General features: G+C 34.0%; 4 protein-coding genes and 1 non-coding gene across 7 annotated transcripts; 3 read left to right on the top strand and 2 right to left on the bottom strand.

The window, feature by feature from the left end:
- Positions 1 to 2,940: 2,940 nt before the first annotated feature.
- Positions 2,941 to 7,914, top strand: LOC101203219 (hypothetical protein). 3 transcript variants are annotated; one of them, XM_031882259.1, is made up of 7 exons: positions 2,941 to 3,244; positions 3,970 to 5,128; positions 5,209 to 5,290; positions 5,454 to 5,520; positions 6,918 to 7,085; positions 7,197 to 7,257; positions 7,499 to 7,914. In XM_031882259.1, exons 2-7 carry the CDS (start codon positions 4,081 to 4,083, stop codon positions 7,693 to 7,695), a joined length of 1,623 nt encoding a protein of 540 aa, XP_031738119.1. In that variant the 5' UTR covers positions 2,941 to 3,244; positions 3,970 to 4,080; the 3' UTR covers positions 7,696 to 7,914. The 3 variants fall into 3 exon arrangements, with proteins under 3 accessions (XP_031738119.1, XP_011650225.1, XP_011650222.1); XM_011651923.2 differs by lacking the exon at positions 7,197 to 7,257 and having other exon boundaries at positions 7,499 to 7,912; XM_011651920.2 differs by lacking the exons at positions 2,941 to 3,244; positions 7,197 to 7,257 and adding an exon at positions 3,266 to 3,622 and having other exon boundaries at positions 7,499 to 7,912.
- A 5,285-nt stretch (positions 7,915 to 13,199) lies between these two features.
- Positions 13,200 to 18,866, top strand: LOC101202986 (protein LONGIFOLIA 1). Its single transcript, XM_004137553.3, has 5 exons — positions 13,200 to 14,476; positions 15,220 to 15,284; positions 15,420 to 17,489; positions 17,593 to 17,713; positions 17,853 to 18,866. Exons 1-5 carry the CDS (start codon positions 14,332 to 14,334, stop codon positions 18,653 to 18,655), a joined length of 3,204 nt encoding a protein of 1,067 aa, XP_004137601.1. The 5' UTR covers positions 13,200 to 14,331; the 3' UTR covers positions 18,656 to 18,866.
- A 768-nt stretch (positions 18,867 to 19,634) lies between these two features.
- On the top strand, positions 19,635 to 19,706 carry TRNAT-CGU. Its single transcript has one exon. It is a non-coding gene; the product is annotated as a tRNA-Thr (tRNA).
- A 473-nt stretch (positions 19,707 to 20,179) lies between these two features.
- LOC101204687 (transcription factor TCP5) lies at positions 20,180 to 20,719 on the bottom strand. The gene has a single exon (XM_011662041.1). It carries the CDS (start codon positions 20,717 to 20,719, stop codon positions 20,180 to 20,182), a length of 540 nt encoding a protein of 179 aa, XP_011660343.1.
- A 1,498-nt stretch (positions 20,720 to 22,217) lies between these two features.
- On the bottom strand, positions 22,218 to 24,195 carry LOC101204278 (the record flags this gene model as incomplete). The annotated part of the gene is made up of 2 exons (XM_004137392.3): positions 22,218 to 22,411; positions 23,793 to 24,195. A coding segment is annotated over one exon (399 nt), but the record flags the coding sequence as incomplete, so codon positions are not given.
- Between the last annotated feature and the right edge of the window lie 238 nt (positions 24,196 to 24,433).

Below are 24,433 nucleotides of genomic sequence, written 5' to 3'. Positions count from 1 at the left end.
TTCATCCAAACTAGACTTTATTTAATTTAACATTGAATTTTTTTTGAATGTACATTATAAGTATATTAAAAAAGAGGAAGCTTAAGGATTTGTTACACGTTATTTTAAGTCTTTAAATTTCTTCAAGAAAAGAAAAAAACTACAAGAAAGAGCAAATTTTGGAGGCTAAACGCATCATCAAGGAAAACATGAACAGGCTCTTTTCTCTTTCTCGCATCCTTGCATCAAGGCTCTCGAATTCCTTTCCCACTCCAACTCTCGACATTGTAAGAATTACGCTTCTTTTGCCACACAAGTGAGAACCCATAAACTCACCTCTTTCCCTCATTCCTCACTCGCCCACTTCAGGATCACTCCCGTTCATGGAGTTCTCATCCAAGTTTTGCCGAGAAAATTTATGGGTTTCTCTCAGTTCCGGCCGCCGGAAAGCGATTCATCTTCAATACTTCAAATACCCTTTTCAGGAAGAGTCTAGAACAAATTAGGTCTGAGTTGAAACTAGCTTTTGATCATCAATGGGGAGGCAGGTAATGTGTTTATTCTTTTTCCAACTTTGGCTGTTTTATCAGAACAATTTAACTCCTTGCATGTATAAACGAATTCATACATGAAGAACGTGAAGTCCTTTTGTGTCCAGAATTTCATTTTTACATCGTGCATTCGGATTTTCCCAATTGTATTGTTCTGTTGAAGTTTGCAAACGAAGAACAATTGTTGTGTTGATTACTACTGGAAATGGCATGAGGAAATTGTGAAACTTCTAACTTGGTTAGATCAGTTCAGCCACTTTAATTTCTTTGTACCCAGTTAGTGCAGTTTCACTAAATATTATATGGGTTTTGTGTAAATATTATAACACAAACGGTTATCATTTGATATTGGGAGTTCTTGAAATTTTTGGAACCTGATTTTTACAATTGTAGGGATAACATGATGATGCCTTCTGTTTCATAGGCACTAGCATTGTATTTTAGGTGTCCCCCATGGCATATAGACTCTTACTGCTTGCTGTTATGAAACTTCATTCTTTGTTATTTTAGGATTAGCATTGTTATTATATATAATGGGTTACTTTAAGTTATATCATATACCAAAATAATTTCGTAACCTTCTACATTTGAAACGGCTTGGTGAATCCTTTATTATTGAATACAATTAAACTGTTTATAGTCCTTTTAACAACGGGGAGGATGCTTGGCATCTGATAAACAAAGTTGATTATTTGGGGAAAGTTCTTATTTGGTTGGATATGAGACTTTGTTCCTTTAACCTTACATACATTTTACTGATCACATTCGACTTTCAAACATCAATATACTTATTAGAATTTGAATAATCATTGGTGTTCGTTTTGCTTTATCACTTAGGGTGTGAGTGGAGCCGTAAATGCTCTCATATTGCTTCATATATTCTTCTTCCCAAATTCGACGCTCAGTATCAAATTCTTCAGACCTGTTCTTGCCATCTTACTCGTATGCAGAACTCTAAACAGCATAAAGATTCACAGTTTACTATGAAAAATCCTGAAAGAGTTCTTGATGGTCTCATTACGGGCAGTTTTATCATTGGAGTGGACATGTTGAGGCTACCAGAGGTACGATGTTGACTAAACTTTTCTATCCAACTCCATGTTGAGTTCTCTTCTCTGTCACATATAGCTGATCTCCTCCTGTTAGGCAAATTCATAAAATTTGTATGTTCACTGCAGAATGACAACCAAATTTCAAGATCCATCCACCTGTGGGGTACTGCATTTCCAGCCTCAATCCATGCCCTTTCTGAATATCAGAAGAACTTCCATACTCGAAACTATGTTTGATGCAATAATGCTCGCCAACTTCTTTCTCAACCTCTCACTCTTACGTTTAATACATTTACATTTCATAACATACCTGCTTTGTTGATTTAACACTATGATATAGTTAGTCACTATATGTCACACTGACTGCCTAATAGCAGTCCACTAAGGGACAATTTGGCAGATCTCTTTATTCACATGAATCACATTAACATAGCATACCATTTCGTTGAAATTTCTGTTCCATGTGTTTCACCTTTTTGTATTCAAATTTGTAATAAAGCAAATGAAACTAAAGGACCATTATCATAGAACCTGTTTGGAAACATAGAGAAGCTCATTCACTACTGGAATTATATTTTAGGCTGGATAAGCCGAGGAGTGGACAACAATTGATTTGACATCTTATTTTCTTTATTCATGAGATGAATTAAAAACCTTTTAGTCTTTAATTATATTATAATTTGATGGGATGGCATTTCATCTTTCTATATCTGTAATTACAGAGCTAATCAGTGATTTTTATAATTAACTTTCAAGTTTAAGTACTAAATTTTGAATGAACAAATTAAATTACAGTTTTTACATGTGTAGAATTCTTTAAATTTCAGTTTTATGAGAGGGACGATTAAAAAAGCAAATTGATATAATTATAAATTTCATATAGAGGTTTTCAAAATGAAACAATAAATTTACTTATAAAAGTTCAATAGTTTAATAATATAAGTTTGTATAAAAAACACTCGTTGAAAATTGTTTATTGGCTATTCTTTTGATTTTAGATACTATAGAAAATGTGAGACTTACTACCCATACGTATCATTCTTCACCAAATGTCGATATTTGTAAAGTAATATTCTTGAAGAAACCCTAAAATAACTTCATGTTAAACAACTGTTTTTTTCTTTTTTATCTATAACTTTTTTTTTTTTTACTTTCTTTTCTATTTGTTTTAGTAATGATTTGAAAGATTCGAATCACATATATTTTGTTTGCTAACATATGTATTATAACAATTTAAGTTATATTTGTTTTGACTGTTTTTTTCTGTTTTATCTTCTCTTGTTGAGATATGTTGACGGTGAATTTTAAAGTTGAATAGAAGTAAAATGTATGCATAGATAAATATAAAAATATAAACTTTATCAGTTAAACCGTCACGTTGTAGAAGATATGAAGGGTATGAAAAGCATATTATATATTTGATAATGAAAAGAAAAAAGAAAAGAAAAAGAAAAAAGGAAAAAAAATCAGAGGAGAAGATTGATGGTCAGTGAGCCGCCGATGCGCAAATGGGCTGCCCGCGAGAAGAACGACGGCGCTACATCCAACAAAAGGAGAGAAATTTTGAGCTGCCATCCAACGACATTCAATGCCACACTCTTCTTTTTTGTCCTGCCAATAGTTACAGTTCATTGCTTGTTCATCTGATCCCATGTTCGATCTGTTAAGTCTCTTTGTCTTTCTCTCGCTTTTACCTAATTCCCATGCTAATTTTTTTTTTTTTTTTTTCATTATTGGGTCAAGTGTTGATGGGAATTCAAATGGGTTTTCTTTGTTTTGAGATGGGTTTGACTTGTCCTGCTTGTTGATGCTCATTTGGAAGACTATCTTTGCCCATGACTGTTCAGACTTTATCTGAGTTTTGCTCGTTTAATTGTTACTGTTGTTGATTTTGACTTCGATTTGACTGCGTCTGAGCTTATTGGCACTTGATTTTTACTAAGAAGTGAGGAATTGTGGTGTTTTGAGGACAATAAGAGGGTGAATCTATCTGAAATGGGACATTCTGAGTTTTAGAAAGGGAGTTTTGCAATTGCGTTTGTAAGTAACTTCAAGATTAACCTTTATCTTGCTATTTGCCGAAATAGTTTAGAATCAGCTCCTTGATCTTTTATTGTCTTTCTTTTTCTGGTATATGCCTGATTACATGTATTAATGGCTTTGTTGTAGTTCTGAAGTAAAACAAATAATGTCTTTGTAAGCTGCTGTGCTTTGAAACATTTTACTTTTAATGACCCTGTGCTGGGTTTTAACTGGAGTTAGAAAAGGAACAAAGATCCAGAGAAGTTAGGCTATAGGGCTTCTTAGTGATAGATATCTATGACTAGGCATAGAAACGAGATAGATATTCTGATTTTGATGACCTTATTATTTTATTTATACATCAGGTAGGAGAAAATTCCTTCAAGGAAATACTTGAGAGTTCTCAAAGAACTTGACCTTTTGAATTTATGAGGATATAGAGTGGGATTTCTGCAAAATATCTGGAAATATTGGTCATGGATATTTCAGCATGTGATACAAACGAAGGGTTGGAGCATAAAATGAAAAAGAGAAAGCAAGAACAGTTTGATGATGCTTCTGAAGGAAACAATACGGGTAGTGTTTGTTCTGGTTTTGAATTTGCATCTTCAATGGATAAAATTCTGTTTGAAAAAGATCCTTCTCCAGATGCCACGTTAGTTATGTGCTCGAAGTTGGAGTCTGAAACAGGAAAAAATCTTCCAGAGATATGTAATCTAAAAGGGAATGTTCATGAAAAGGAGCATAATGATGATGAAAAATTGTCAAAGGATACGGATACAGAGAATGAAAATATTAATGGTTCTTATAATCTTATCCTGAATGCAGCAGAAGTAAAACAAAATGTTGCTGGATATAGTGTTGAAATGGAAGAGCCAAGTTCTATGAATGCTTACAAAGAAGACTCTGGGATCTCTGAAGATCCAGGTGGTTTGAGAGGTCATGAGGTATCTGATCAAGGAAACATTGACACTGTCGCCCAAGAACTGAGCAAGGAGATGATAGATGTGAAGAAGGATGTTCATTCTAGAGAAAAACTCTCTGACCCTGATTATCCTTTGCCATGTAATGAGCTGGAATACGATGGGGATGGTTCTTTGAAAAGTTTAGATGTAGAACAAATAAATGACACATTTGGTAATAATGCTTCAGAAAAGATCGTGGAAGGCCCTGTGGAGGAAGCTTCTGTTTGCTGTTCATTTGGTGAGCATGATGATGAAGCTTCAACGATCAAGGAACTGATTATGTCAACTCCTTCCTGTGTGCCTCCAGGACTGGAAAATGCTGAAACTGCCAAGGAAGAAGTTGTATGTTTCACTGATTCTGGTGAGACAAGCAGTGTTGTTAATGCTATGGCTGAAGAGGAAACTCCACCGCTGGTTTTGGATACTTCAGAGAAAGGAGATTCAATTGGATCTACAACGAAGAAGCTTCTTGTTCTTGATGTAAATGGACTGCTTGCAGATTTTATTTGTTACGTTCCACCTGGATATAAGCCAGACATTATAATAAGACAAAAAGCAGGTAATGATTGACAATTACATTCTTTATTTTTCATTTTCCTTAAAAACTTCAATAGTGAATTGCCTTGTTTCTTTCTACAGTGTTCAAGAGGCCATTTTGTGATGATTTTATTAAGTTTTGTTTTGAAAGATTCGAGGTGGGTGTTTGGTCGTCAAGAACTCGGTAATGTTCAATTGACAACTTAATTTTTTTTACACTTTACTTTTCCTGCTTCGTCTGGTTGTGAATTGCAAATTATTTTGTGCATTGTTTCACTTGGTCATTTCACTAAGATAGCCTACTTTTTCATATGATTTTTTCCTGAACGCGTCCAACAATTTTTCAGGAGAAATGTGGACATGGTGATAGATTTTCTAATGAGAGACTATAGAGAAAAATTACTATTTTGCTGGGTAAGTCTATGTTTCTCTCTCTATTTCTTTTCTACCCCTAGTATCATATATTACAACCTCCAAATAATGTTTGGCAGTTTCTTTTAAAAGTTTATTTATATAAATATATATGAATATATGCATATATGAACCTGGGGGAGGGTGGATTTTGAATCAATCATATCACAGTTTTCATTCTTTCTTGAAATATGAAATGTAAATAATGTGCTTGTCTCTGTTCCAAAAAAAAAAAAATAATGTGCTTATTATTGTACATTGATTCAAAATTATTTCACATGAAGCTTTGACTCTGGACTAATGCTGAAAGGTATGGAACCTCTGGTGCTTCTAAAAGGTTAATAGGCATTTCTTCTTTTTGTAAAGTTTTCTAGGCCTCTTTTCTATCTAGTTGGCTAGAATATCTATTGATAGAATGATTCCCTCAAGTATGTTCATGGATTTAAAACGTTCACCTAGGCATGGTGCAAGGGAGGCATCCGATATCAGGTGATGCAAAAGAAGGGAATGTACGTAGAGGAGTCTTTTTTCAATATAAAAAGAAGGGAATATCTAAATATTTACACAATTTCTTTGATAATTTTTTTTTTTTTATAAGAAACAAGTATATTCATATAACAAGCATAAATTTCTTTGATAAAGCCCTTCCTCTTTTTTCACTATGATATCTGTGAGTGTCTAATCCAGCTTACATGCACCTCGACTAATCTCATGAAAAAATTCGTCTAATTTTATAATATTTGGGTCCTAAATCCTAGGTAGGTGACCACTACATAAGTTATTTATTAAGTCCATGACATTTTTTGACTGCTAGCGGCCCCCATGAAGGTCATATAGCCCTTTATTTCTTTATTTCTTTTTTCATTTCATGTGTCATAATTTCATAGTTTTTATATTACATTCAGACTTTTTTTACACCTTATGCTTAAGTTTCGAAAGACTGTTGATGCCTTTGTCATTATGCTTCAATATTTTGAACTTAGGAGGATTTGAAACAAATGGAACCAAATAATGTCATTTGATACTGCATAGTTTCTCATTTGGTTATATCTCATTCTGACACCATTTAGCACTTGTCAATGTCATGCATGGTATTTTCTTGCCGGCTGGCATCAGTATATTCAACTCTGTAGTTTAGTGGCCAGCAGTTTTTCTACAAGTCTTTAACTCGTATTAGTTCATTTATATTTGGCACAAGACACTTTATTAAAACTATTTCTCTGAACTCTATCTATCATAAATATTGATTAAAGAGGGTCATGCAGGTTTTGGGAAAACATTGATCATTCAGTTCCCTAATCCATTTCATATGAGTGTGCAATCATCCAAAAGTAATGTCTTCTGCTAAATCATTGATATCAGGCCGTTTCTTTTTGGTTCTCTAACACTGCTCTATACAGGATCAATCACACTGTACTGACACCACGTTCTCTACCGTAGAGAACAAGCACAAGCCTTTAGTCTTAAAGGAAATAAAAAAACTGTGGAAATACCTCAAGCCACGAGAGTTCAATGCATCAAACACCCTACTGTTGGATGATTCCCCACACAAGGCATTGTGCAATCCGGTTAGTTCCTTGTGTCGTTTTCTGAATAAGAATGTGTACTTTCCCATTCTCTGCACTCCAATCTAATGCTAACAAGGCATTCTTCGTTTTCGGGTGCTTGTTATTGTGTAGGCAAACACTGCAATATTTCCTGTAACATATCGGTTTAGGGATACTGACGATACGTCTTTAGGTAACTAACTGCTTCTAAGCTATAAAATAGCACAATGCTCTTTTATCCATAGTTCACGTCTTAGACCCTTACTTTCTAGCAAGCCATCTTCTACACAAACTTTCATTCTGATACTTCCTTCCAATTTTTCAAATATATTCCCTTTTCTTATTCTATCTTACTGCTGCTGCACGATTCCTGGTATATTTTTGTTAAACTATACTACTGCCAGTCATCTCTTATGATTAATGATTCATGTTAGGACCGGGAGGCGATCTTCGGGTTTTTCTGGAAGGTTTATCCATGGCAGAAAACGTTCAAAAATACGTTGAGCAGAATCGGTTTGGCCAACGTCCCATTACAGAAAAGAACGCGTCTTGGAAGTTTTATAGACGGATCATATATTTTGTTGAGCGAAAAAATGATCAGGAGAATAACAATTCTTTCCAATGGAACTGAAAAGGTAAACTTGAGAGGCATTTTCATGCATCTTTTTGGTATATCTTCTTGTATGAATGGAAACAGTGTTACATGTTAGTTTGGCCCCTGATGTTGAAAGGATTTTTATGCATTAAAGGATCAATTTCTAACCTCAGTTTTTCTTGATCTATAATCTTCTTTGGTTAAACAAACATGAACGAATGAAAAATGTTATATGCTCTGTTTTTTTCACTTCTACAATCCTTGTCTCTTCCAATAATCTCTCTTGGGTTGTCTCTCTCATGATGGATTGTTTCCAAGGCTAAATTACAACAAACCCTTTGTTTTGAAAAATGTTATCCAACTGAAGTTACAATATATAACCATTCGTTCTTTCGTAAACACTTTGAAACCAATCTTGTAGTGGATATCCTTTGGAATGTTGGATGAAAACTGATCTACAATGTTGTGATAATGGCTAGAACGCTTTAGGTTGAAAAAACGTTATTCGGATAGTCAACTTTGTACCTAACATTCCTTCTATTTTTTATGATTTGAAAAACATTAGAACTTAATCTCTATCATTTATAATTTGAATTTAGTTAAACATTTTGAATTATCAAACTTTTTCCAAATCTTTGCCACTAAATTTGCACTTCACTATTATTAGACAATGAATGAGAGATTTTTTTTTAATAAATGGATAAAGTCATGTGGTAGTTTCTTAAAAAAAAAGAATAATGTATTGTTTCAATAATAGTCAATTATGCACTGATTCCATATCAACCAATGCGGCAAATAATAATTATTTGTTGTATAATAATTAATTTGACCATAATAAAATTGATGGTTCTATTATTTATCTTCGAATATTTAAAGTACAAACATTATCTATCATGAGAGAAAAAAAAGCATCGTAAATTTAGTTTTTGTAGTTGGACGATTAAATTAATCTAATTTTTATTAAGCTTTTCGATAACATGCTATCGTGTTTTATGAAGTTGACGAATGAAAGCCACTTCCAACCAACAATAAAAGCAAATAATTCTAATAGGGACTATTCATAAGAATTTTATAACATCCATATGGTTGAAGTTTTTATAGCCTACTTATTAATTAGTAGCCATATAAATAAAATTTATATATATATATATATATATTGTGAATTCATATTTTCATCCAAAATTATAAAGGAAAATAAAAGAGTGAGAAGGCAAAGTCCAATAAGACAGGAATTTAGTTATGGGAGTTTTTTTTCTTCTTCTTTTTAACTGCCAATTCACCAACCTCTTTCAATGCTCCAATGTTGTGTTTCCTTTAATACCCTATATCTCTATTACAACCTTCATGAACATCATTTATGAATACTTTGAAAAATATGTCACTACATTTAATCTCCTCTCTCCTCCCCCTATCAATATCCAAATTTATTTGTTTTTTCTTTAGAACACCTTCAAAATATATATAGGGGTTGGCCCGAGGCAAGGTTTGAAGTTCGTCTTATCTATAGGCATAGGCGGACCCAAGTCTAAGAAACCCAACCTTAGGTTTTGGACTCATCATCCAAGCGTGTGATTGAAAAGAGATCGAGCACACTTCATAAGATTGATCATTATAACAAACTTGATATCACTGGAGTTTGCACATAACTACATGTAGGTTAGAGAAAAGGAATATTAGAAATAACACTATTTGATGGCTCAAGAGTGGAAGAGTAAGTAATTTTCAAAGAAAAACTTTGACCATACTGTATGTTTACTTAAACTATTTGGTCTCTATACTAATTTAGGCATTATGATGTAATAGACTTGAGGATCGAAAAGTGGTTGGAGGTCAAGTCCACGAAGGACCATGGAGACAACAGATGCGTACAAAATTCACACACCAACAATATAATACATATATAAGGTACCGTCGAACAAATTACAAAGATCAATCATCGAAACACACAAAATTCAATTTAATAAAAGTAAATTTATAAAAAGAAAAGTGAAGTACTTGGATCATATCCCAAAAGTGCCACTCTCACCCCCTTCAAAGTAACAATAATGTTGAGGTAGTTGGCATTATGTTTAGAGTTATGAGCAGCTTTTCCCTTTTGTAAGCCAACCACACATCCAAAAACTAACTTTGAGCAAAGCCTTCACAAGTTTAATAGGGACATGCACCAACCAATCCATTCAAAATCATTCATTCTAAGAGTACTCAAACTCGAATTATATTCACGTCCATCTACTTAACTCAACCGATACTTCTTTATTATGTCTCAATTATTTCTTCAAACAAACTTGCAACCAAACTAGGGTAACAAAGTATATGTTTTGATTCATATCATGTGCAACAAAAGATGCTGTTGGATTCTTATGCCCTGGCAAACCAACTCCCAACATCCTCTCCTTGCCAACTCAACCTTCTTGATCTCCAATTTCCATTTTTTTTAAAATTTTTACAATCGTGTTGCATTGAACTAAACAAAACTAAAAGAAAACTAGTTGTGAAAACTTCTCGTACAACGTTTAAAATAACGATATAATTAAAGATATTCATAAAAGTCAACTAAAAAATGGAAAAAGACATAAAGTATCATGGCATGGCATTTAGCCATTTAGCATTAGGGATAGCCTAGAATTATGGTTCAACCTCCACCCCTATATGTTGCCTTTATAATGTGACCTAAATTAATGTTGAACTTCTCTTAATGCAACAAAGTGGATATGAACTTCTCTTTAATAGTCAAAAGACAACAAAGAGAGGATTTAAAAAAAAAAAAATTTGGACACTATTCTCTATTCAACTTTTTGTCTCCAATAATTAATTTTATGGATGAAATTAAATTAAGGAGTGGTGTGTCAAAAGCTTCTCATTACTTATCCTTTACTGATACGCCTTTAATTTCTAAATATCATTCGATATTGTAGTTCTGGTCATTAAGTTGTTTTAGGTTTAGTTTTCCTTTGTAATTGATTTGTTAATTATAAAGTCTCACATTTTTACTCGTGCAATTAAAAGACTAAATTGAAAAAACAAAATTTATATTTCAAAGGTGAAACTGTAATTAAATTAAAATCAAACTAAATTTTAAAAAATATAGGTTGAAGACAAATTTTACTTTTTTTTTTCTTTTATAATATAATTCAATTTCTTTTTTCATTTTCAAAATTAAAGATAAACAACACAACTTTTAAATAATAGATTGTCATTTCTAATATATACAAAAATGCAATACTTTAATAAACATTATTATTATTCTATACACATGAATAATGATTAAAACCTTTTATTTTTTTTTCCCTCTTAGACAATATACTTAAAAGAGTGGAATTTTTCATTGGAGAAATTATGATATTCAAATTATTAGGGTATACTTTATGGTGGTACCATGCACCTTAAGCCAACCCAAATAGTTTGGTCCATGTTCACTCAATTGCAAACAATACCCATCTTCTATATAATTTTTTTAATCTCTCTCTCTCTCTCTCATATCATGAAGATGAAATCATTATTGATTTATATATGTTTTTTCAAAGTTCTATATATATATATATATATTAGAGTTTGTAGGGTTGAAAACCCCACCATTGTTTGGCTATATAATTCTTCCACTCATTGAGGGGTATGAACCAAATGATGTTTGAAGATGATTAAATAGATTATTGGTTGAGGAATTGAGAGAGAGATTTGAAAAAGTCATCCTACATCACTCGATGTATCGTGGTAGTTGTAATAATTACACCATCAAACTTTAATTTAAAAAAATCGCGTTCTCAAACTTATAATAGTTCGTAAAAATTGTTACAATTGTTACAATCTCTACAATTACGTAAGTTTGATTTGTCCATATTTGTATAAGTTTAAGAACTCAATTAAATTTTAATAATCGAATAATATTAATGCAGCATAAGCATAAGGTCAATGAGCAGTAGTATTGCATTGTTTTGCATGGAACATGGCTTAGAATTGATATTGATTGGTTAGTTGGTGATGCCCTAATCTTTGTAAGGCATCCCACATGCCATGCAAAAAGCCTTCTTTTCATCCTCTTTCTTTTGGGATGTCATGTAGGGTCATTGTTTCTTTGTTAAGTATGCATCAACCTTTCCATTATTTCATTTTGCCCTAATTATTTAAAATATATATCAACCTATTTTTCATTAACAATATTGTCATTTTACACGAATATTCTAGACACCCAACAAAAAAAGAAAACGAGGTTACGTTACAGGAAGTTTCTTTAATTTGCATTCGTATTTACGTCATCAAATTATGATTGTCAAGTTGACTTTTACTCGTGTACTATATAAATTACATTTGTTAGTATTTAATTGGACAGTAATATTAGCATTTAAGGACGATTCAATTTAGTATAGCAAAACAGACTAAAATACGAAAATAATTTCATTTCCCTTTCTCATTTTTAATCTAATTGAAAAATTAACCCTAAGGTTTGGTAATGATGGATGAATTATATATTCTAATGAATGTATGTGTATTATATATATATAATATATATATAAATAAAGATGTCATGGTTTAAATTAAACTATGATTGAATAATGTGAAATGAAAGCAAATTGAAAAATGACCAAAGACTTTTTCATGTTGTGGTGAGATTATGGCACCCATGTCATGATGTGTCCCCTAACAGTTTACATTTTTTTTAATTATAACTACAAAACCTCTCTAAATATTTCCTTTTTTTCTAATTTTTTTTATAAAAGCAATTAAATAATTAATAAAAAGGAATGTCTCCATTGGTTAGCGTTTTTAGAATGTTGACGTTTTTCTTTATTTCTTTATCAAAGAACCTACAAAGTCATAGCTATTTAGAAATCGATATTCAATCTAAACTTAAAAATGTTTTAAACGTAATTGATTCAATTTTAAAATTTATAGTAAATTGAGATATGCAATTAATTTATTTTATTATTTTAAAAAATGTAATTAATTTTTTCAAAATATAAAATTGTGGGTATATAATAATTAATAATAGAAAGGAAGCTTTTAACATCTAAATTGAATATATATTATATGCATTGATTTGGTTGGAATAAATCATTTTTACAATCATTGAACTACTCTTTTGATTCTCAATTACTACCTAATTGATCTCCTATATCATTATAATACTAAAAGTTTATGCAACTTGCTTAAAAGAAAGGTATAGAAATCAAAACCATCAACTAATTTACTTTTCCCATATAACGCATGTTCTTAATCTATATAAATAATCAATCATTTTAAATTCATATAATATATTTGTGACCATTTTAACAATTTCATAGTATGACTTTTCTAATTTGAATTAACTTTATAAGTTAAAGAAGGTTAGAATTGGTGTACATATTATTAATCAAATTTTAAAAATAGTCCAATAATAATTTTAGAAATAAACCCATCAAACATAAATTCGCTAAATACTCCAAGATTTCAAAAAGGTTGAATCTTGAGAAGAAATCAACTAGGAAATTAAAAGCTAGCCCTACCCCAAGTTCTCAAATTTATTATAAGGACTAAAGTTGAGATTGAAGTCATGTTGTTTTAATTATCAGCTGCGGCCATTTGAGGGAAGAAGCTACTTGAAGCATGAAAGCGAGAGTTTGACTAAGGTAAGAGGATTCAATTCAATGGAGTTTTGTGGGTAATTTTCCTCCATTTCTCTCTAATGGAGTTCTTCAATTTTTTCTCATATCTCTTTGGTAAGTAAAAATCGCTCCCCTGTTTCTCTCTGTAGAGAAGAGAGTACTGACAAGTTCACATGCACATGTAGACAGCTCTTGACCCACTCACATACCCATCTCACATGGATTTGTGAGATAGGGAGCTGAAAGAACATCTGACCCACATTCTCTCTCTCGTTTCCTCCTCTTTCATTTTGCTCCTCTAAAAAAATCCCAAGAAAAAAAGGGGCAGCTCTTTTCTTGGTACCCCCAATTGGGTTTGTTTAGCTCCATTTTCTACGTTACTAGTGGCAACCAAGTACTTACATTTGTTCTTGGAACATAGTTTTCTCACATCTGTTACTAAATCTGCAGAAAGTTTTCAGCTGTGTTTCTGTTTCTTCCTTTGCCATTCGTCGTTGACCATTACCCATTTGCTCCTTCTTGCTGTGGATTTTTCTTTGTTGCTGCAAGAAATCAAGATTTGGAAAAATTTTAAGGAACCCAGAAGGGCATTTTAGAATTTGGGGGGTGATTTTTTTTTTTTTTTTTGTGTGTGTGTGTGTGTGTGGTGTGTTTGGGATTTTATATTGTGAGCTGATGTTTGTGATCTCAAGCTGTTAATTGCGCTGTTTTCTGAATCTGTAATTGAGTTTTGCACATATAACCCAAGAAGCAATTTTATTAGAGTGGAGAATCTCTTGGGAGATGCTGTAATTCAAAGGGCATGGGCTTTGGCAGTTCTTTATCCTTATCTTTTGGTTTTTGGACCATATAGAACTCCGTGGAATATGAGGAATAAGAATTAATTCCTTTTGAAGAAAGGTGTTTGTCTTTCTTCTGATAAAAAGGGTCTTTTAGGTGGGGTTGGAAGATAACTGGTTAGAATATCCATTTCACTAGTCATTAGATTGTTCGAACAGCCTAAGATTTGGGGTTTTTGTTTTGGTATGTGGTTCTTTCTATGACTGAGCTGAGGAAAGTTCCATAGTTTCTTGTGAAAGAGAAGACCCCGAAGATGGCTGCAAAGCTTCTGCATTCTTTAGCTGATGAAAATCCAGATCTACAGAAGCAAATAGGATGCATGACTGGGATCTTGCAGTTGTTTGATCGTCAGCATGTACTCAGTGGAAGACATATGAGACACAAGCGGCTTCCTCCTGGTATTGCTATCTGACCTTGCTTTGGCTTGTTGTCTTTCTGCTACAAAGTTTTAAGCTTCCTAATAGTTTTTGATGTTTTGATCACTTTAATGTTCTTCTAAGAATTGAAGATGCCACTTTATTCCCTATCTTGAAAAGTTTGTTCATTTTCCTTTTTGTTATGGGGATAGAGAAACAGAATTGAAATTTGTGTTGCCTAATTTATTAACTTCACTGTCTTATGAATTTCTCTGTAATTGGTGTTCTGTGGAGCAAAAAAGGAAACACGTCATGCTTTTCGTAATTATGTGGCTAATCTAATGACAATCCTTTGAGCTTGTTTTATTGAACTTCAGATAGATTGCTTCTGTTTTGATCCACTCCAAACGAGCTTCACAATCTTTAATTGGTTATTGTTTATAAATCCCTTGGCAGTCTTGTTTTTCGTCATTTGTGGGGCATCCGGATTGAGAGAAATGGTAAAATCTTTAGAGGGTTGGAAAATTTTGGTGAGAGGTTTTGCGAGGCATTAAATTTAGCTCCTTTGTGTGTGTGTGAATCGGACTTCATATAATTATGAGCTCAGCATCGTTCTTCCGGATAGAATTTCATTTAGATCTTTTTGTTATTGGGCTTGTTTCTTTATCCTCTTGTATATCTTTTTATCTTTCTCAATGAAAGCTTGGTTTCTTATATATATATCAAAATCCAGGGGTATGCAAATTGATAACGTGCCAATTTATTTTCGATCTTGTCTTCTACAGGCACTTCTCATCTAAATATTGGCAGCGCAGTAAAAGAGTACAATGCCTTTCAGAGAGAGGCAACTGTAAGTCTTCTAATTACTCTTAGCCATTTTTTAAGCCGAGTAGTTTACAACATTGTAATTATGTTAAGCATTTAAGTTGTGTATGGAAATTTTGAGTTCTTCCTGGATCTTAAACTATGAATCTTGTTCTTGCAGGACATGTCCCTAAATGAGAGTTTCAATGAGAAACAAAGGTTTAATAAAGAACTATCGAGAGCTTCCTTCTCTTCTTGCTCGTCTTCCTTATCCTCCAGTGATTACAACAAAACAGCTCCGTCGCAAGCGTCCTCATTCGATCAGATACTTTTATCAAGAACGCCCTCAAGGGATTCTATAGTGAACCAGTCAAATACCTCTCCTCGTGTCGGGAGACAACATCTTGATCTTCGAGATGTTGTGAAGGATTCTATGTATAGGGAAGCCAGAACGTTATCAGTTAAGACATCTACTAGTGAGGAACCACTGAGTCGTTCTATGAAGCATAGAGACTCTCCAAGGCCTGTACAGCTATCCCAATCCGCAGATGGGGCTTCAAAGGTTGATACAGATTGGAAACAGAAGATGCCTGTTGATTTAAAGGAGTCTCTTCTGGTTCTTGCTAAACTTCGAGATGCACCATGGTATTATAATGAAGTTGTAGAACACGATCGGTTGTCTCACGAAGTAAAAGATGGATATTTGCAATCATTCTCTAGAGATGCTCCTCGGTTTTCATATGATGGGAGAGAGGTTAATCGATTATCCTTTGAATCGCGAGATACCATTCGGTCAGCTCCAAAATTTAAAGACTTTCCAAGGCTCTCACTGGACAGCCGGGAGAGTTCAATTAAGGGTTCCAAATCTGGGTCAAATACAACTAGGAATTTGAAGAACTTGCACAGTAGTGATTGCTCTAGTGAAAATTCTTCTGATCCACCACGACCATCAGGATCTCGAAAGCATCCCCCTAGTGTTGTGGCAAAGTTAATGGGATTGGAAGCACTTCCAGGTTCCCCCTTGGCTAGTGATGCTCAGGCTAAAGGTGACCCCTTTGTTAGCTCACTGGATGGTGCAAACTTTATCAGGCCAATTAGAACTGACTCTCCTCGGAACACGTTGAAAGGCCCAACTTCACCAAGATGGAAGAATCCTGATTTTGTTATGAAACCTATACCAAATTCGAAGTTTCCTGTGGAAGTTGCACCATGGAGGCAGCCAGATGGAACTCGAGGCTTTGATAAATCTGCTATGAAGCATTCAAAAGGGTTAGCTGGATCGTCTAACCCGTTTCCTTCTGTTTATAGTGAAATTGAAAAAAGATTGGAAGACTTGGAGTTTAAACAATCAGGGAAAGATCTTAGAGCACTAAAACAGATCCTTGACGCTATGCAATCAAAGGGGCTCTTGGATACTAGGAAGGAGGAGGAACCTTCTGCAACTCAAAGAGAGAATGAACCGAAACGGGAGAGCGCTAGTGTTAATTCTAGGTTGACCAGTGAACAAAGTCGGAGAAAAACCCAAAAGGCTGCAACAACTAGCAGGCCCGATTCTTCCAGGTGTGGGGAATCTCCAATTGTGATCATGAAACCAGCAAAACTTGTAGAAAAATCTGGAATCCCAGCTTCATCAGTTCTTCAAATTGATGGCCTTCCTGGTCTCCCGAAGCTTCAGAAACCCTCACAGGGTAAAAAGAGCCCCAGTGGTAGCCGAGTAGTTAAAGATACATCTCCGGAAAACAGTCACAGGGACTCCGGTGCAAATTCCACCAAAAAGAAAGATAATGCAAGAAACGTTAGACAAACCCATACTTCTTCTAAGCCTCAACATTTACCTAAGGAAAACACAGTAAGCTCAATAAAAACCACAGGGTCCGTGAGCCCAAGACTGCAACAGAAGAAAACTGAGCAAGACAAACGATCTCGACCACCAACTCCTCCATCTGACACAAACAAAACCAAATGGAAATCCAACAGACAGGGAACTGAATCTGGTTCTCCTGTTGGAAGATCGAGAGTGAAACCATCCCATGTCTCCCAAATGGATGACCAATTGAGTGAAGTAAGCAATGAGTCAAGAACTTTGAGCAACCAGGGGGATGACTTATCTCAAATATCTGACAGTAATTTATCCTTGGACTCAAAGACAGATATTGAAGTCACCAGCAGTGAACTTCCTGCTGACATTAATGGCAGTCATGGTTTACAAATGAAGACTTCAAAGTACTCAGATTCTCGTTCATTGGAAAATGTAAATGACCTTTCTTTTTCCTCCGCATTTACAGCAACTAATCTACACGTCTATTAGATTGCTTCAGAACTCAAATATGAGGTTTTCATTTTGTGGCTTGCAGGCAGAACTTGCTACTCCTGCTCCTGAACACCCTAGTCCAGTCTCCATTCTTGATGCTTCTATATATAGGGACGACGAACCTTCTCCATCTCCTGTTAAGCAGATATCAAAGGCCCTTAAAGGTGATCAAATCTGTCCCCAAAAGCAAAATTCATTTTCTGATTCAATTGGAATATTTCATAATTTAATCATGGTAGTACAACCATTCCTCTTCTTTTTCAATTTGATTGATTCTTATACTGTTTGATGCTTACATTTCAGGCAATAGGACTTTAGGCTCTGGAGATTGTGGTGAATACCAATGGAGTGCCACAGAAAACAGTGTGGAGCCCGGTCTTAGCACAGAAATTAACCGCAAGAAACTGCAAAACATTGACAACTTGGTTCAGAAGCTCAGGCGCCTGAACTCTCACTATGATGAAGCAAAAACAGATTACATTGCATCATTATGTGAGAATACTGATCCAGATAACAGATACATATCCGAAATATTGTTAGCTTCTGGCCTCTTACTCCGGGACCTTGGCTCAGGCTTAGCAACATTTCAACTCCATCCATCTGGTCATCCAATCAACCCCGAGTTGTTCTTCGTCTTGGAGCAAACCAAGACAAGCAGTTTGTTAAGAAAGGACGACTGTAGCTCTTTGAAAGTTACAGATTTAAAACTGAACCAAGAGAAATCTCATCGCAAGCTCATTTTTGATGCCGTGAATGAGATTCTTGCTAGAGAATTGTCTGTTGTTGCTGCAATACCCGAGCCTTGGACAACATCCAAAAAACTAGCAACTAAAACTCTTAGTGCTCAAAAGCTTCTGAAGGAGCTATGTTCTGAAATAGAACAGCTCCAAACAAAGAAACCGGAGGAGGATGAGAGTTTGGATAGTATCTTAAAGGAAGACATGATGCAAAGATCTGGAAGTTGGACTGATTTCTATGGTGACGTCTCCAACGTTGTCTTAGATATTGAAAGATTGGTCTTCAAAGACTTAGTCGATGAAATCGTATATGTCGAGGCTGCTCATTTACGCGCCAAGTCAGGCAGACGAAGACAGTTATTTACTTGATAGTTTCTTCTTTTTAACATTCTCTACCTCCATCTGATTTTACCTTTTCATAGTGATGAAACTCTCATATTTTTTTCCTATAATATATATAATGCTCTGAAGCATTGTGACTAATCATTAAGTGTTGTAAAGATGGTTTACAAGTTTTTCAACCCATGAACATATTCTTGTTATGAATCAAAATATGTATGCATCTGATATTCTTTCTTCACTTCCTTCGTCTTACCCAACTAAATAATTGTATAAAGCATCTCATACTTTCTATGGCCATAAACACTAAGAAGAACATTTGAAAACAGTGAATGATTCAAAAAATTGGTTCTGCTCATAGCCACAAAATCCATGTGATAATTGCAGCACTTGATTGTACGAATCAAACAACTTGTTTCTGCTTATCTATTTGAAGTGAGAAAGTTTCATATTTTACCAATCAAAGACTGTTTATGTCTTATTCCCAGAATCCAAATTATTTGGGTGTTTTCTAACTTTAGTCTCTATTGTTTATTAATGTTGCATTTTGTCTTCCATTGTTGAAATGTTACTATATTTGACTTATGATAACATTTTATGCAATTTAGGGGAGGGAAAATGTCTATCTAAGAGGGAAAAGCTTCAACTCCCTTTGACATTTTTTTTCCTTTTATACGACTTTGTTTCTTCTCTAAATTTTCGTCCATTCATTAAGTTAACACTCACAATTTCTCAAGATCAATATTATGTCATATTAGCTTATATAGGTTAAAATAACCCTTCCACGTTAGCTTTGTTTGTTTTCAAAATATAATACTTCGAGACAATATTCTCACGACACGAAAGTACTTATTATCATTTAACCAATTTGAGCAACATAAGTTCGAATAACTATTCCATCCTATATGTATACTTTTTTTAAAAAATTTCAATAGACAATTAAACCTACGAAAACTAAAATAAAATGATGTATTAAGATTATATAAATTTAATTGTGTTATCAAAAATTGCCTCCGTAGCATAGTGGTAGTGCGTTCGCTTCGTAAGCGAAAGGTCGCGAGTTCGATCCTCGCCGGGGGCTGGTGGTTAGTGTTAGTATTTGTTTTTTTAACATTACCACCTACTTGATGGGATTTAGTAGGTGTTTTATTACAAAATTAATAATGATCATTCAAAGTTTTATTTTATAACATTAATGAGAAAGGATTATGAACACCTTATGACTATCTATTCTCAATCATACATTATGTTATAAAAAATGAATGGTTAATTTATCAAATATTATTACAATTATTCACAAGAAAATTGATTTTGTATATTATTTGCTCTTTAGTTTAAAAAATATTGACTAATTTTTCAACTTTTTTATTGTTGAATGTTACTTAAAGTACCAATTAGATAAAAAATTTGAAAGTTGAACCATCTAATACAAATTTATAAAAGTTGAAAAATTAGACAACAAAATTTTCATGGGTCTGAAAGTTATTTTAAAACACACCTTTATTTTCTGCCGTTGAGAAGATAAGGAGAGAATTCCGATGGTATCGTCGACGGTCAGAAGGAAAATGGGGCTGAATTAGTCTGATCGTCCATGAAGGGGAATGGAAAGGTTGGAGGTTCAAAATGGGAACAGACTCCATTAATGTCATTGGTTTGAACCAAAAGTGTGTGATCAGTTTCTTCATTTTTGGCCTTGAAAGCAGCATCTCCAATATCAGAATGATGAAGAATTGAAGCATTTGGGTCAAAATCTTTTGGAAAAGGGAGTGGTGGGAGCTTATCAATTTCAAACCTTGTGACATCAATAAGCCAATCAATGACTTTGCTGGGTTGGCTTAAACCAAGTTTGTTTTGCAAATCATAAAGTTGAATTGCTGTTGGAATTGAAAGCCTAATCCTTCTATCTCTTAACCCTTTTATTGTACAAACTTTGCTGTGCCTATCTTTACCTCCAAAAAATGGTGAAACCCTAAAAATTCTTGGATTGCCTCTTAGAAATTGCCCTTGTCTTGAACACGTTCTTGCTTTCTTCATTTTCCCCTTCCTTTGTTTTGCTTCATCATGAGCACCTTCTTCCTTTAATTTTGAGATCATATTATGGTTTTTTAAAAAAAAAAAAACTTCAAAACAGAGCTTATAGACTGATCCAAAAATATGATCTTTTTTCTTTCAATCAAATGGGTTGTTTCATGATTTCAACAATCCCATTTCAGAGAAGAGAGAGAGAATATATTTTTTGTAATGCCAAATGGAAAAGGAAGAATTGATAGAGAAGATTGTTTAACAATGAGAACTATTGATAATGGGTATTTATTTTGTTGCATTGATTTGATGGTTAAAAGTCAAAAAAAGTATTAAAAGCTTTGTTAATTAGGGTTCCCTAAAGGTGTGTAGAGTAGGAGCCTAAAATATGGAAGAAAACTTGGAGTAATTTGAGGAGAGAGACTTTATAGAGTGAAATGGCTTTGTTTCAAAGGTGAATTCTGTGGCAATAGACATGCTTTGTGGTTAGATGGATGACCAATTATTTTGGCATAGGCTTATCGAGGTGTTTTGTTTTTAGAGGTATTTTGTTTTTCGGTTGAAACTTCTAGTACTACAAAAAGTTATTAAAGTTGTGTGAAGATTATACAATAAATATTTAATAAATTATTTTATGACGTATCAAATAATCGATGAAAATGGTTTGTATCGCAATATACCAAACATTTTTCCTATTTCGAAAACTATGCTCTATTTTCATTGAAGAAACATTTAAATGAATAGTCACTTAACTATTTTATTCTTGTTTTTAAAAATTAAATTTATAAACACTACTTCCACGTAATGGCATCCAAAACATGTTGTTTAGAGAAGGTGTTTATGTTTTCTGAAGTTTGCTAAAAGTTTAAATATTTGGTTCAGCAAAGATGAAAACCATGATAAGAAAAAAAAGGTTGAGGATACGAGCATAATTTTCAAAGCTAAGAAAAACAAAATAGTTATCAAGAAGGATACCAACCCTTTATCAAAAATGGATAACAACCGATCTTTTGTTCGAAATGAACAAGTTGCTTCATCCGTATAGAATAATAGACTACCAGATAAAAATTAATTTGCTTAGGTAAAAGGACAAACTGCAGCCAGAAGAGACTGTACAAGTGACCCCAAGATTGCCAATGAAGATCATCGTCTAAGTTTAGATTAAGGGAAAGAAAATTTGAAGACAAGGTAAGTTTCACTTCTTTATTCATATGTCAGATCCCAGCTTTGCTATTGCTGAAGTCAAAGACAAATAACACAAAGCTGGGAATATAGCAATAACGATATGCAAGCAAAATGTCCTAAAATTCAGGAGCAATGGAAAAGCAAGAGTGTTTTGCAAATGGTTGTAATACAAGCACATAACGTTACAAAAGAAACAAAAAATTGAGGAGGAGTTCAGAAGGAGATGTACTTTATTGATGCCAAATCCCATGTCTTGTATTAATGTATAGGCTAGGCATACAAACTTCTCTACCTAAATAACCCACTCTCAGGTTAACATTGAAAGAGAAGCAGAGTTGAGGAATACAAGCTGAAGAGAACATTGCCCAGAGCGCAAAGAACCTGGTAAACATTCCAAAGTTAATAGTCATTTACAGGAATTTGCTACCAATGTTGACAATTATTAACTAGAACAACTCTTAGGATTACAATGCTATAGAATAGCAGCAACAAAAATCGAGCAGAAGACAAGAGTAACAAAAGGAAATAATCCAGAATGCAGCAAGAAGATCATGAAAAACATTTAAGAACCCACCAAACCTGATGAAAGAAGAAAAACTTAATTGTATCAGAAAGCCTGCACATACTATCATTGCAAGAAATATTATTACTAAATAGAATTAATTTTATGAGAGCTACATCATAAAATTAATTCACAAGGTTGCGATTATGTTCTTAATGAAATATTATATTGGTATCAGGTTGTCCTTCATAAACAAGAAGTGCCATTTTCCGAAACTGAACACAACCACCACCAGCAGCCTAATGTTCTAAACTTCATATGGGACTGGGTGTTCGAGTACAGTCACTGTATCTTATGAGAGCTACTTGTTCTCTTCCCCACATCCTCCCACCCCCAAATTAATATTTGGCTCATCAAGAACGATTGAAGTTGAATGCTATTCAATAAAATGCATGGGGATTGAAGCTGAAACTAATACGCAGCCATCGCCAAACAACACACCTGCCTGACAATAAATACACATTTCTATACAGAACAGGAAACAGTGCGTCCACACAGAATTTTTATTACTTAACTTTTGAATATCCCAATTACTTAAGAAAGGCTACTACTTCTTCAACCTGATTTTTTCACTTTTTCTTCCATCTCCATCTCTTTCTTCTTTTTGAAAAGGAATGATTATTACTACTTTTCCGGTAGAGTACCAAAAAACATAGTATTTCTTCCCATGTACCTTATACCCTATATTGGTAGCACATAGAGTCTTACGGTGTATACTTTGTGTATGGTTAAATATCTAAGAGCAAAAATGATACAAAGAAATTGCCAAAGGATCAGTAACCATAACTAGGGATAGGGATGAAATCATGAAACTGGATACACACATTTGATTCGAGCATCTAGGATGGTGAATTTCACCTATACTGAGCACTTCAAGAAATGCATAACATACAACTCTAGCAGTAGATTAATCAATCCAATTTGTATATATCATATGACATCTTCAAAGAATATCCACGGAATGGAAGCCAAATCCTGAAAGATTTAGTGGAGAGTTTAAAAAACCATAAGGCTAAAAGCACTTCCTAGCTCGTTAAGGTTCTACTTGTTTTAAGAACCAGAAATTGGTCTAGCCCTCGCACCCACCATCCATAAAGAGGCAAGGTATTCAGCTATCCTACCAACTGCATTGGCAATGATCTGTAAATGACAAATGCCATCTGAAACATAATTGGGAAACTCACAGCTTATACAACAGACAGATTACTGAATTGTGCAAAGAAGATGAGGCAGACTGGCCAAAAACAGAACGGAAATATAATGAATGCGGTATTGATATATTCAACTTCGCATCCTAAAATGCCTTTAGCATCTGATTCATAACCAGTGGTTCTCTAACAAAAAAAACTAAATCCAAAAGTTGAAGGAGACCAAAAATAAAAACAAAAAACGACTAACCTTTCTACTTCTGATAACCACCCCCATGGGTATTCATATCCTCCTCAATCGCGGCAGTGAGATAAACTTTGGGGAAGTCAGCAGGGTCGAATTTGATCTCCTTCATCATCTTCTCGACGTCGGGTTTCTTGAGGATGGTGCGTCGAATCGGAGGGCGATTCCGACGCTGGTCGCGAGTGTAATACTTAATGTCAAAAACGGTTTCGGGATTGGATGTAGGGATAATGGCTTTCTCCTTTATGGTGGCGGGGCAAACGACCCTGTACTCTAAAGCGCTCGGAACCGCTGATCTGTACTCTGGATCTGCACACGGGCCAGTGATCTCCCAAGGTTTCTTAATGTAGCGCCTTAGGGTTTGCAATAAAGAAGAAGCAGCTTTCGCCATGGTGAACGGCAGCGAAGTTCAGCGGACAAACCCAAAATTCTTCCGACGAAATAACTACGAATTTGTGAAATGATTTTCTAATTTTTCATCGAGTAATTTTATAATTTTTTTTTTTTAGAAAAGTATATAATATATTTTTTTATTAGGTTTCAAAATAACCAATGGTCCAATATTATACAACAAATTTAAGTATAAGATTCTTATTTTTTATAAAAACAAAATATATAAGATTAAAGATAAATTAAGATGTTTTTTT

Source organism: Cucumis sativus, chromosome 1, assembly GCF_000004075.3.
Source record: "Cucumis sativus cultivar 9930 chromosome 1, Cucumber_9930_V3, whole genome shotgun sequence".
Classification (NCBI taxonomy): domain Eukaryota; kingdom Viridiplantae; phylum Streptophyta; class Magnoliopsida; order Cucurbitales; family Cucurbitaceae; genus Cucumis; species Cucumis sativus.
The sequence above is the reverse complement of the archived record's forward strand: the minus strand, read 5'-3'. Positions and strand labels throughout refer to the sequence as shown.